At 43.7% G+C, this 14080-nt stretch overlaps 1 protein-coding gene across 1 annotated transcript in view; it reads right to left on the reverse strand.

Moving 5' to 3' along the window:
• The window catches only part of LOC124711560 (endocuticle structural glycoprotein SgAbd-8), a 40417-nt gene extending 26583 nt beyond the window's left edge, over positions 1-13834 (reverse strand). Inside the window, exons 1-2 of the mRNA XM_047241699.1 lie at positions 13770-13834; positions 1516-1766 (exon numbers count right to left, since the gene is read on the reverse strand). Of these exons, the coding sequence (XP_047097655.1) occupies positions 1516-1766; positions 13770-13781 (263 nt within the window). The 5' untranslated portion in view covers positions 13782-13834. The remainder of the gene's footprint in view (positions 1-1515; positions 1767-13769) is intronic.
• Between the last annotated feature and the right edge of the window lie 246 nt (positions 13835-14080).

Below are 14080 nucleotides of genomic sequence, written 5' to 3' on the forward strand. Positions count from 1 at the left end.
GGCTTATGGTCCGATGACCTCAGCAGGTTGGTCCCATAAGACCGTACCACAAATTTCCAATTTCCAATTACATTTTTACTGATAACTGTTTCACCCGAGAGGCAATTCTGACGTTGCGATTGATAATGGAAGCAAGATTAAATAAAAATCAAGACACGTTCATAGGATTTGTCGACCGGGAGAAAGCGTTGGAAAATCTAAAATGGTGCAAGACTTTCGAAATTCTGAGAACCATAAGGGTAAGATACAGGGAGATGCCGGTAATATACAATATGTACAAGAACCAAGAGGGAATAATAAGAATGGACGACCAAGAACGAAGTGCTCCGGTTAAAAATGGTGTAAGAGAGGGATGCAGTCTTTGCCCCTACTGTTCATTGTGTACATCGAAGATGCAATGATAGAATGAAAGGAAAGGTTCAGGCTTGGAATTAAACTTCAAGGTGAAAGGCTATCAATGACACGATTCGCTGATGACATTGCTATCCTGAGTGAAAGTGAAGAAGAATTACATGATTTTCTGAATAGAATAAACAATCTAATGAGTACTTAATATGGAATTACAGTAAATCAAAGAAGATGAAAGTAATAAGAAGTAGCAGAAATAAGAACAGCGAGAGACTTAACATCACGATTGATGGTCACAAAGTTCATGAAGTCCAGAAATTCTGTTACCTAGGCAGCAAAGTAACCAACGACGGACGGAGGAAGGAGGACATCGAAAGCAATCTAGCACTGGCAAAAGAGAGCATTCCTGGCCAAGAGAAGACTACTAGTATCAAACATAGGTCTTACTTTCAGGAAGAAATTTCTTAGAATGTACGTGTGAAGCACAGAATTGTTTGGTAGTCAATCATTGACTGTGGGAAAACCGAAACAGAAGAGACTCGAAGCATTTGAGACGTGATGCTACAGGCGAACGTTGAAAATTAGGTGGACTGGCTAGGTAAGGAATGAGAAAGTTATGCGTAGAATCGGAGAGGAAAGGAATATTTGGAAAACACTGACAAGGAGAAGGGATAGGATTACAGGACATCTGTTAAGACATCATGGAATGACTTCCATGGTACTACTTGCAGCTGTACAGGTCAAAGACTGTAGAGGAAGGCAGAAAATTGGAATACATGAAGCAAATAAATGAGGACGTAGGTTGCAATTGCTGCTCTGAGATGAAGAGGTCGGTGCAGAAGAGAAATTCGTGACGGCCCACTTCAGAAGCGTCAGAAGACTCATAACCCCCCACCCCACCACAAAAAAACAGCCCTGTAAGAATTTCGGATGGTCGCCATCTAACGTAATAACACTGAAGCCCTTTCGATAGTTACCATAGGAAGGAGGCAGATTTTAGCAACAGCTTAAAGTAACAAAGAGGGTCACACAGATTCCTGCAAGGGATTATATTTACTTATATTTACTTGAGGGGCTGAAAGGGAACCCTTCGAACAATCTTCCTGTTAATTTCATGGAATACAGTGGATACGTGTTCGGATGGTGTAAGGAGGGATGGGGACCTACCTGGTCTTGTAGCTGCCGTCGGCACTCTGCTCCTTGTCGAACCGCACGATGGGGATGGGCGTGGTGTAGCGCTCATCTCTCGGGCGCGGGTCCGGCTGTGGCTGGCCGATGGCTCGGGGAGACGGCTGCGGCGCCGAGAATGGTTGCGGCTGCGCCCCGTCATCCTCAGGGTACTGCGGCAGCGGCTGCGGCTGACCCCTCAGCGGTCCGCGCTGAGCCACGGCGCATGACGCTACAATCGCCAGAACCACCTGCCAAACAGTAGAGCCCCAATGAAAATCCCTCCTATGATTATACGTAAGAACTGCCGAAAAATCAATCCCCTTAATCCACCCGGACAGAATTTGTTATAGAAGTTCTGATTTGTTACAACGACGACCTAATTTGGAATAGATACGAAAGTTAATTTTCCAAAAACTGCGTAACAGGTACGTGATAAGGAGTAAACATTGGAGAAGGAATAACTTTATGTGAAGGATCCCAGCTCTGAAAATAAAGAAAACTTTCCTTCATCGGACAACATACGTCCATCACTGGGAGAGCTCTGGATACAGTAATGAAAGCTGTAAAAGTAGAGACACCATGAAGATGAAGGATTCTGAGGGACTATTGATAAAGGTAAACTTCTGGAGTAGTGAGATGTCTACTGAGCTCTGATAACCTCGGCGTTGGGCTCCACACTTCTACTGATTTTCACAACTCTAATGGGAAACTGTGCTCATGAATGATTGTTGTGTGTAACGAGGTAGAGTCCCTTCGCTCTCTACATCAAGTCTTAGTGAGTGCGTCTTTCAGCTATTTTCCTGTAAACATTTTCCAACAATTTTGGACGTCATGGTTACATTTACATCCGCCAGTGTTGCTTCCCACTTACGCCGTCTGCCAGAAGGCGTTGTCTCAGCAGATAAAAACGCATTGGCATACTTGTTCAATCTACTGAATAATATAATCGCGACACCCAGAAAATGTAACAAGGATCAAATTCAAGTAATCCCTCCACCAGACATCCCCCGCCTCAGCCACTGACACAATCGTATAAAATATTAACACTTTAATTATCTGATCAAAAGCATCCGGACACCTATTAGTTGACTTTAGTATCAGTTGTGTCTACCCTTCGCCTTTGAGATGGCTGGGGACACAGTGAGGTGTCAGTGTCTGTGAAGGATTGGTAGCCCATTGTTAATCATGACCCAAAACCAGAGAAGGCATACTTGACGCTGCAGTCTGGATATACTAACTTATCCCAAAGGCGTTTCATTAGTTTTAGTTCGGGAGTCAGGACAGGCTAGGCCATTTCAAGAATGTTATTTTTCACAGATCGTTACGTCGATTATTTAAGAGATGATGCACTGACATGCTGAAATAAACAGTCGCCGGCCGGAGTGGCCGAGCGGTTCTAGGCGCTAGAGTCTGAACCGCGCTACCGCTGCGGTCGCAGGTTCGAATCCTGCCTCGGGCATGGGTGTTTGTGATGTCCTTAGGTTAGTTAGGTTTAAGTAGTTCTAAGTTCTAGGGGACTGATGACCACAGCAGTTAAGTCCCATAGTGCTCAGAGCCATTTGAACCATTTGAAATAAACAATCATCGTCTCAGAACTGGTTCTCTCCTGTACGCACTACGTAGTGCTGTAGAATGTGTTTACATACTTCTGCACTAAAGCGTTTTCTTAAGCGCTCTATGAGCACGACACCTTAAACCAAAGAGAATTCTTCCCCCGTCCTTCACATTCGACACTACGCATGATGGCAGTCACGTTCTACAGCCTTTGGCCAAACTGAATTCCGATTGCCATAGGCTGTAGTGTGGTTAACCACTGCATATTACTCGTGTCGAGTCATTCATGTCACTAGCATCGTTTTTTAAACCATCTTAAGTGTCGTTTAGCACTGGGTTCACAGGAGACCTACTCGACCATTGCAACCCATTCCTTTCAGATAACTGCGCAAGCTGTGAGATAAATGATTCATTGTGCTTCCGGTGTACTCAACCGCTTTAATTATTTGTAGGCAATCGAAATATCACCCGACCACACTACAGCTGTCAGCTGTCAGCTGTACTCTAGTTTCTATGTTGTTTGTCCCATTAAAGTGTGGGTTTATTTGCTGCTGTAAGTAATGGCCACTTTCGATGTGCCCAACTTCTGTTTAATACAATAACCCCGGAAAGTACGCTCGGGGTTAAACTGGAATGAACCTACATTCATTGGCACCAGCTAACCCCATTGGGTCTGAAAGCGACTCTCATTGACGAGACCTGTACCTTATTCAGTCCTTTTCGGTTAGCATCTCTTTACTACCACTGTTCTTATTTCGTCTTACATGGCCCCGAGCTGTACACCATCCCTTGCAGACAGGTTGGACTGTCCACATCAATACACCAACAAACAGGGCAACTTCATATACAGTGCGATAATGGGCACTTCGTGAACCTTTTCTGCCATTCTGTGACGTTGTCCCATGACTCGATCCGCTGCTTTCTCTCTCTCTCTCTCTCTCTCTCTCACACACACACACACACACACACACACACACACACACACACATGCGCGCGCGCGCGCTCGCACACACACATACGCACGATCAGACACTCACACAGACATGAGCGGTTGTCGATCAATTCTAAATCATGGCTCCAGCGTGTGTGACTAATATTTGGTCTTGTGAGATTAGTTTCTCACCTAAGATATTCCAGTTCTCATGACTAAGAATTCTTTGCTCCATTCAGCTGGATCTTTCTATGTCCATCGCTGCAGTAGATGGTTACAAACGCTTCAGCTGTTTAGTATGAAATGAAAAGTAAAATACCTGCAGCCGTCCCTTTTGCGTTTAATTTAGTTACACTACCACTTCCATTTTCCAGTACACCATCTTCAGGCCCTATGATCAACGAAAATTCGGCCGAAGACACTCTCGTGTGCAATCATAAGAGGAACCAATTTTAAATGACTGTCATCTGTAGATCTATGGTTTGCATGACACTATTCCTTTGCTCATCAATTTAATGTTGGTTCCTGCTGTAAGTTCAAGCGAGACTGGATTCCTTCCAATTTACGTTACTCAAGGGGGCTGAATATGGTATAATTGAACAGCGAAACTGGTTAAAAGCAAAAAATACGACTGCAGGTACTTTAATTTTCATTTCATTTCAATAGCTGCTTGACACAGTCAAAGAGGTCTACATCTATGGCCTTTTGTTTAGTGTCCAAATGTTCTCTTGATCTGGAGACCCCGTCCAATGTGAGGAGCTGTTCCGGCAATTCACCTATACCTTTAGAGAGATCAGATAGCTAATCTGCAAATTTGATCATTCCACAACGAAGCTGACGATCAAGACCTGTTATCATACACACTTTTCTCGCTTTTTATTAAGACAATAACATAAATATTTAGGCTTCTTAAACCGTTACCGATTGTAATCGCTGAAGTGATTTCATATCAAAACAATTGTACCATGTAGCCAGACTTCCCGAATGATGAATTCCGGCCATAATATGCCACACGAACACACATTGTGATACAGGTTGGCTGAGTCACTACTGACACATCAGTTTCATCACGACATCAACTTCAACTAGTCTCAGTCATCTTACATTTTACTCAATATAAACGGTCCAGTCACATTAATCTAATGTCTATGTTCGATGTTGCCGAGAAATTGTTACTCAGCGACAGCAGTTAGCACCACTGGTAGTAATGGGGTGGAGAGTATAGAAAGCGGGTCGGGGAGACACAAAAAACAGTGCAGTCGTTTTCGTAATGCGGAAAAGAAGCGATTTATCTGACGTCCAAAAAGGTATGATCACTGGCTTTTGGGCCACGGGTGGAAGAATTTCCAAAACGGCTAACTTTTTAAACTGTTCGTGTGTTTCCATGGTTAAAGTGTATCGTCCATGGCAAAACTGCTCTATCCAAAACTGGCGCCGAGGCAACTGCCGTGCATCAAAATGGTTCAAATGGCTCTGAGTACTATGGGACTTAACATTTGAGGTCATCAGGCCCCTAGAACGTAGAACTACTTAAACCTAACTAACCTAAGGACATCACACACATCCATGCCCGAGGCAGGATACGAACCTGCGACCGTAGCAGTCGCGCGGTTCCGGACTGAAGCGCCTAGAACCACATGGCCACCGCGGCGGGCTTGCGGTGCATCACTGGCTATAAATGACACGGGTGAACGACGGCTGTGTAGCTGTGTACGAGCGAACAGACGTACAAATGTTGAGGAACTGACTGCCCAGATGAACCAGGGAACCAACACTGGCTCCTCAACGATCGTTCAGCGGACTTTGCATCGTGTGGGACTCGGCAGCAAGTGCCTGGTTCACGCACCTATGATGGCTGCTGTTCGTCGGCCACGAAGACTGGAATTTGCTTGCCATTACATCAACTGAACGTCCACTTAGTGGCGAAGGTGGCCTTTACGTGTGTCACATTATTATGCCGCATCAGACTGAATGTCTTTGCCATGTACGGCCGTGCAACAGTCGTCTGAAGGGGTCTGACCGAAGGAGGAAGCGTTACGGTCTGGAGGTTGTTTTCTTGGCATTCCATGGGTGATTTCGTCAAGGAGGACAATGAAACATGTTGCACAGCTCGCAACGTACTTGCGTGTGTGCGCTTCAGTGAGCTCAAGGATGAGTTTACTGTACTCCCCTGACCACCGAACCCACCAGATCTAAACCCAATTGAGAATCTGTGGGACCACATCGATCTGGTTGTTCGTCCCATGGATCCCCAGCCGTGAAACCTAGTGCAGCTGACTGCGACACTGGAGTCGGCATGACCCGACGTCCCTGTGTGTACCGTTCAGAACGTCAGTGACTCTCCTCCGACACGTCGGTGTTGCGGAAGGTGGTTATTCAGGCTTTTGGCAGGTTGTCACATTAATTTGACTGCACCGTGTACTTCTGTATCTGCTGCTTTTACTCATGAAGTTTTCTCATGTCACTGTTGGGAGTATGAATTTCATTGAATCGATGAAGCCAGATAAAGAGGAAAGAAAAAACTGACAATTCTGGACATGATGCAGGAGCAGATGCGGGCAGGAAGCGCTGATGCATAGTCTTCAGTGTGTCGTGGACTTCTGATCTGAGTCCACTACAACATTTTGCAGGAACATTTCACCACATTTGGAATGATCTCCTCTATTACTGAAGCAGATAATCCCAAATTTGCTACTGCTAAAAGAAGAAAGTGACCTATACCTCTGCAGTGGTCTCATTCCATAGGGATCGAGACGAAATAGCTGGCCCATATTGTGCTACCCTTGACCCCACGATGCTTTGCGTGGCTTTACTGCAGAGGCAGCATTTCACACACCAACAGACGGTTAAGTATTTGCCTTTTCTTGCGAAATCCTTTTGCCTCTTCTCTCTTCCCTTTTATTTCACCACTACGACTCGGTGATAAGTCATCGCTCGGATATAATGTCGTATTCAAAAAACCTAGCATTGAAGGTTCTTAGAATGACATATTACGCTTTTGAAAGACGGAAAAAATGCTCTTCTTACATCTCAGCGTCTGGGAGGGAGATCTCAAAACCAAAAGACTACGTGTCAAGCTTATTCCGTTCACAGCCGTAAGGGTTTTGTCTACATTAGCATGATATCAGAGAATGTAGGCTTTCTCGGCGATGTTCATAGACCAAACCTCCTCAGGTTATCAGGCTAATCGTGGCGTCGCGTTGTCACAACATTTCGACCTGAAGTTGAGACAAAACGACGCAATATTCAGGTGATAAACCGAGTCATTTCATGAGTTTACATGTTATGTTGAGATACGCCTTTCCAAAATATCTCAAGAGTATGTTTTGGTGTGTTTTAGAATGGTAGCCCAACAGTTTCTCCACGAATTCGACTTCATGCCAAAGAAGCTTTGTTGTCCTATTCTTCGGCTTATTTCACTTCATTTTATCTACTATGTGTTTCACTAATTGTTCTATTCTCTCTCTCCGTTTATTCACTGATTCGTTTCTTCCGACGTGTATTTCACTCACTTGTAATCTTCATAGCTGTTGCGCAAAACATCAATAAGATAGTCTTGGAAAACATATACTGCGGGAAATCACGGAAGGAGTGTATAGAAGAAAAGGATTTAATCCTTTGTATTCACTCACAATTAGTATGGTATCTTGACGGAAAACAATGTGTATACCTGTGCCAGATGTCTAGTGGGATAGACTTCACTCGTGCATGATATTTGCAGGACAACTATTTCCCATTTTGTAGTCAGACTTTGTAGGTGACTGAAGTAGGCTACATATTCTGAGGGCGAGGAAATGTCCATAGTTCGTATGCTCACAAAATTAGAAACGTTACGCAGCCACCAACACCAGACAACTAAATGGGTTATGGGGCTGACAGCTTGTCGACGATCACAGTTTGACTTTATATGGATACGATTAGCCGCCTGCATTTAACTAAAACGACGTTTTGTCCAGTGAAGAACCACTGCGAAATATTTAGCATCCGGGGTGTTATATCAAGATAATCTTCGATGAACAGGTGCTCGGTTCCGTCATAGTGCCTACAATAAAATGCACTGACTTCAGCATTAAACTGCGCTTATGTTTCTCACTGAGTCGTTTTGAGGCAGATGATCTATTGACAATGACGAACATGTCCAGAATGATCGTTTCTCTGTACAGTAATGATTCAAGGAATGCCTCCTAGGTAAGACAACGCCTAAAATCTGCGCCCGGGTGGTCCATATCCCAAGCGAACGAGTATTAATCCAGAAAGTGGTTTCGACTTGTACCAGTTCACTTCCCTGTGTAGCTATGAGTGATGCATGCTAAAGATGACACAGCGAAATTACACCAAATTTATTACAAGTGAAGTTACATCATTAACGGTCCGAACGTTTCATATACAACGTGGAGACTGCAGAATGGCGACTGACGTGAATCTCGCAACAGAGGCAACGAGAGAGACCCGAAATCACAGAGAGACGCGATTAGAGGCTGCATCAAACGCCTTAAGTCGGTTCCATAAACGAGCTGTGCTTACTCAGTTTCGGATCTGTACTTCTGGCCAACTTCTGCGAAATTTCAGGGACTTCTATACTTGCGTTATTGACGGAGAATCATGGCAATCACGCCTACCAATAGTTTCCTCTTCATGACAGTACTGACGAAAGTTAGATGTAATTAACGTAGGTTTGAAACCAAGAAAAGAAAATGTTTTCAAAGCTACGAGTGCGAAAGACCCCGAGTACACACACACATGAACAGATTTACTCCTCCGTTAGAGAGTGTGGTTGGACATTAATAGAGAGTACCTACTCAGGATTAGTAACGACTCGCATGCGCTGCCCAGTTCATTGACCAGGAGCCGGTTCGCAAAGCGAAGGAGCAACCAACGACTTTCTCCTACAGATTCCCTGATGCTTCTCGCACCGTAAACAAGTCTTCTATGCGGAGAGACTCCTTTCGGCTTCTCGTATTAGCGCCTACGTGCGTTCCACTTTTGACGGAGAGCGACGGCGTGTTTATGTCTACTAGACTGGTCAATGGAAAGTAGTTGGCTGACAACTTATGCTTTTCAGACCGTTGCCGCAATTATTTTTTAGACAGTTGCCGCAGTTGTACATGACTCTCAAATCAAAGAAAGTAGAGCAGTGGCAGCGAGAAATGTGACATTTTTCAGTATGCTAATGCTGTATGTAGCTCTAAATAGGACTGAAATCCAGTGCCATTCAGTTATACAATCATGAACGTAAATATTGATTTAAGAAGTACAAAAGATTAACTGAAACTTTCTGGAGAATAAAAACTGCGTACAGAATTGGGACTTGAACTCAAGACCTTGCCTTTCGCTGACAGTGCTGTTATCGACTGAGCTATCCAGCCAATATTCAGACCCGAATTTACAGCTCCACTTCTGTCAGTATTGATTTCCTACTTTCCACTAAAAAAGGTGGTAAGAGCATAATTCACTAAAAGCAGGATTTAGGTTCGAGTCCGAATGCTGTTAATAATTTTCTCCTGCCTTGAATTCTGAAAACAACTCTAATTTGACTCTAATTCAATTGCATTCTGAGGGGAGATCAACCATTCGATATGGTAAACCGTTTTTGGTCATTCCTCTTCTTATTGACACATATAAGTAAAAATTAGGCACCTGTGAAAGACCTTTCCATAAATCTTCCTGTAATAACAGTGAATCGATGATTTTTTCATTTAAAAATAAACAAATATTTCTCCGGTATAATCTTGTATGTTAGGGGCTCAGGCACTTCCTATTCCTCTTTCTTCACCGATAAAAATGCTCGCACACAGATTGTATGAGCATTAAGCCACTGTGAGGCTCTATTGCTGGATATAAAATTAGAAGTAAAAACGTCAGAAAGGCGAGATCGCTTTAGTACAGCATTTGTTTCGATTACCGGTTTCTTCAAATTATATTGCCATCCTCGGATCTTATGCTACAGACAGCAATAAATCTCGACCATATACGCATTATACTGTGTCATATCGTTATATCAAGGACATGTTGTACTACAGCGATATTGGCTGTCTGAAGTTTTTACTTCTAATTTTATATTAAACGAGATCGCCTCCATAGTACAAGCATGTCAAACATTATGGGATATTCTTAATAGGGGTCGTTGGGTAGTTTCTTGGTATACTATCGACCACAGTGCTCTTTTACCTTTCCCTAGACATTATATCGTTCCTAACTTGAATTCTATGTGCGAAGGTATCTTTCGTTCATAAGCATCTTCGTTTCTTCAGATCGTAAATTTCTTAGTAATCATTACAAAGAGATTGTACCTGTCGGATACAATCTGTGTTTCCGTGTACACGAAGGCTGGGCAACGATAGAGCTCCTGTCTTAACCGTGTATCGAAGTCTCCTGAAAAACCGGTTCATAGCCCAAATTATTACTATGATGAATGAAAGTAAATATGGTCTATGTTGGTGATGTATACAATGGCTAAAAGATAATGGTGAACGTGCCTTCTCTTTCTCAGTATCTTAACAGAAAAATGCATAATTTCCAGTTGACCAAATACAACTTGCTATTCTTTTTCTTACGAAGTATAGTCTGCTTGTGCCTCTCAGGCTAATTTTAATTAAATAATTTGTAAGTGAATGTTTAATTTCTCTTTGACAGCGCCCGTATCAGTTTCTTAGGGATGGGTGAACATTAGGCCACGATCGAAGAAGAGCTCCAAGCACTAATTACAATCCCACCCACCATGCTCGTTACAGCTTGCACTTTCAGTGTGCGAAATTGCTGAGAATGAGGAATTCTGCAGGCGATGACACAAAATGCTGAAAAGACGGAAACTGGTGTTCTAATCAGAGGGATAATGACTGATCTGTAGAAAGTTCTTTGTTAAGTATATAACGTGATTAGAAAACTGAATTAGAGTATCACATTAAGAAACAGTACGTGGCATTGTTTGTATCCACTGTACAGTAAATGTGTACGTCTATATGAAATATTCTTATATTTGATAAATAAGGAGCCCAGAACTCGAATATTGTATCTACTTTTGACTAGGTATTACAAGGAAAGATGCTATACCTCGAGTAACAGTTGAGGCATGGAATTTCAGGCTGTTTGTAAATCTACTGTGGCAACCAAATTAAGAAATTTTCGGAAGAACGTGAGCATTAAAGCTGATAAATTGCAAGAGGAGACAGAGACTGACATATACAGAGTGAGAATTATTGAACCATATGAAATGACATGTTTGATATGCCTGCCATCACTGGCGATGACGTAGCGAAATTCAGCATGACACGCTGAAATGTCGGAACATCGATGCTGCCGATGACCTCCTTTGTGGCTGTTTTCAGTTCAGCAGTGATTGTGGGATTATTGCTGTGCACCTTGTCTTTAACACAATCCCACGAAAAGGAGTAGCATGTGTTCAGACCCGGAGAACATGGCGGTTAATCGAGGCACAGGCCAGTAGCCTTTGGGTACACCAGTGCGGGGTCGAGATCCGTATTTCGTGAACCACATCTTGTCGAAATCAGGGGCACTTTGGATAATGGAGTTGAAATCATCTTCCAAAACCTTCACGTACCGTACGGTAGTCACCGTGCCATCAAGGAATAGCGCACAGATTAATTCGTGAATGGACACTGCACACCACACAGTCATCTGTTGAGAGTGAAGAGACTTCTCGATCGCGAAAAGCGTATTCTTGGACACATAAATGCGCCAATTTTGGTTATTGACGAGTCCGTCCGAATGAAAGTGGGCTTCGTCGCTCGAGCGCGTGCGCATGCTCTTACTAATTCCCATCATGCCCCGCGGCGAAGCGCGCATTTTGAACGTTCTAACGCAAACCGTTCCGAAGTTATGACGAATTTATTTCATTTAGTCCAATAATTGACACCCTGTATAGCATTATTTACCCAACGCGGAAGGACCGTAAAATACAGAAAGATACGTGAGTCCTGCATCGGAAAAAATGGTGAAGTGCAGCAGACCGGTGCAATGACATTGTGAACGTGGGTTTTCAGAATTAAATACAAAACCCAAACAATAATAATAATAAATCATCCAACGGCTCATTGTATAGAACGCAATATTCGGAAATAAAGATGTCACTTGGACTTCTCAGAGAATCTAATGGGTGAATCTGATGGGAAATTGGAATGACTGTTGCCAGGGAGAGGTGTAGCTCTTGTTGCTTCCACATGGCTGGTAACTGGAGAGTCGTTTGTTAAAATTATGCTGCGGACAACATGGTCATCTTATTACTATTTTTCTCCACTCTGCTGTGTTTACTGCTTTTATAATTTGCCATCGATTTCCAATCAAATACGGTTACATCTTTCGGCAATTCAATACGCTGGTCGATGTGAGGCACCACTGAAGGTTCATCTGATTACTCTACTACATCACCACATGTCTTAAGACTGGTTAGCCTTACACCCAATACATTAACCGGAGATGTGGTGGGACTTGACGTTGATCGCAGTGTTAAGATGACAGAAGAGCAGTAGTTGCTTCGACATTGATAGCAAACAAGTAATAAAAAATGAATAGTTAAATGGAGAAAATATAATAAGAGTACAGCCTTTGTTCGCCATAAGAGTTTCATTCAGTTCTCCGGAATGAGATCAGAAACGTAAATAACTGAAAGGCAAATCGTGCAGCTTTTCAGCGCGAAAGAGTTCATGAGAATTAATTTCATATCGATGTAGGCCTCTCTGGGTGATTGGTAACTGGTGAAATGATGGTTGACAGGGAGCAATTTCCATGCTTTCCAGAACGGAATCGACAAGCTAAGTAAACTGGAAAAGAAAACCAGCTTCTCAACATTTACATCGACACGGGAGACTGGTTGGTTCAAGAGATGGGACCAAACTGTGGGGTCATCGGACCGTCGGATTACGGGAAGGGAGGGAAAGGAAGTCGGTACTGTCTTTCAAAGGTAGTATCCCAGCATTTGCCAGTAGGAATTCAAGGGAAACCTAAATGAGAATGACCGGACGCGGGTTTGAACCGTCGTCCTACCGAATGCGAGTCCATTGTGTTCACCATTACCCTACCTCGCTGCTTGGTGACACAGGAGAAAGTGTTGTGGAAACGGAGGAGTGATTGGAAATTGAGAGACAGGATCCTGATTGAGTGTGACTGAGAACTTGTGCCATACCTGTTGGTGTTCGAAGAGGGATGTGAAATCGCATATAACGCGAATATAAATAGCCCAGTTTCAACCCTCCTGGTGGGAATGGGAGAATTGAAGCGGGAATTTGGAGGTTTGTGGTTGGGTATGACAAGATATTAGTGCATTGGCTGTAGGTCCTCGAAGAGGAATCGAAAACACTAGTAACTGAAAAGAAAATTGTCCAATTTCCCAACACAAACATGTACATGGGAGAAGAAAGCGGTGAAATGGGGGCTCGACAAAGAATTTAGAGACAGAATAGAAATTGATGGTAACGGGAAACTGCTGCAGGCTTTTGACCGTCGAAAATGACTCCAAGTAGTCAGATTCCCAAAGTTTTTGGGAGGATAATTTTCGGAAATGAAGGATAGATTGGGAAATAGGAGATAAATAGGTGTTTGGGTGTGATGAGTAGTTGGTGCAATGGCTGTTGGTATTGGAAGAAGAAATGTAAAGTTAAAGAACTGAAACGTAAATTTTAGAGTTTTCGCAACTTCGCAATGGGGTTGGAATCAAATATTGGGGATGTCAAGGATGGACAGTCAATTTGGAGGAAGGTTAATGAGGATATGGGATGGGTAAATGTTAGGGCTTATAGGTGGTCGCGCTTACCAAGATCCTCATGTTGATACGGCTGCCGTGTGGGTGCGACTGGGGCGAGCGGAGCAGAGTGTCGTGGCGGGCACTACAGCTGCGCCTGGTGCGCGCTGCTATTTATACGGCGCCGCGGCGCAGCGCGTCCGCCGGCCTGACCCTGTTATGGCGCCCCTCTCTCCGGCCTTTCTCCTTCTCTCTCCCGCCCATCCCGCACCCGGCTATCGCCATCTCGTTCTCCGCGGCTGCTGGCTGCACTGCCAGTGCTTGTCACCACGAGGCTGTGGCAAATCCATTCCGTCACTCATTCATCCCGTACCACTTTACGA

The sequence above is a fragment of the Schistocerca piceifrons genome, chromosome 8 (genome assembly GCF_021461385.2).
Source record: "Schistocerca piceifrons isolate TAMUIC-IGC-003096 chromosome 8, iqSchPice1.1, whole genome shotgun sequence".
In the NCBI taxonomy this organism is placed as follows: domain Eukaryota; kingdom Metazoa; phylum Arthropoda; class Insecta; order Orthoptera; family Acrididae; genus Schistocerca; species Schistocerca piceifrons.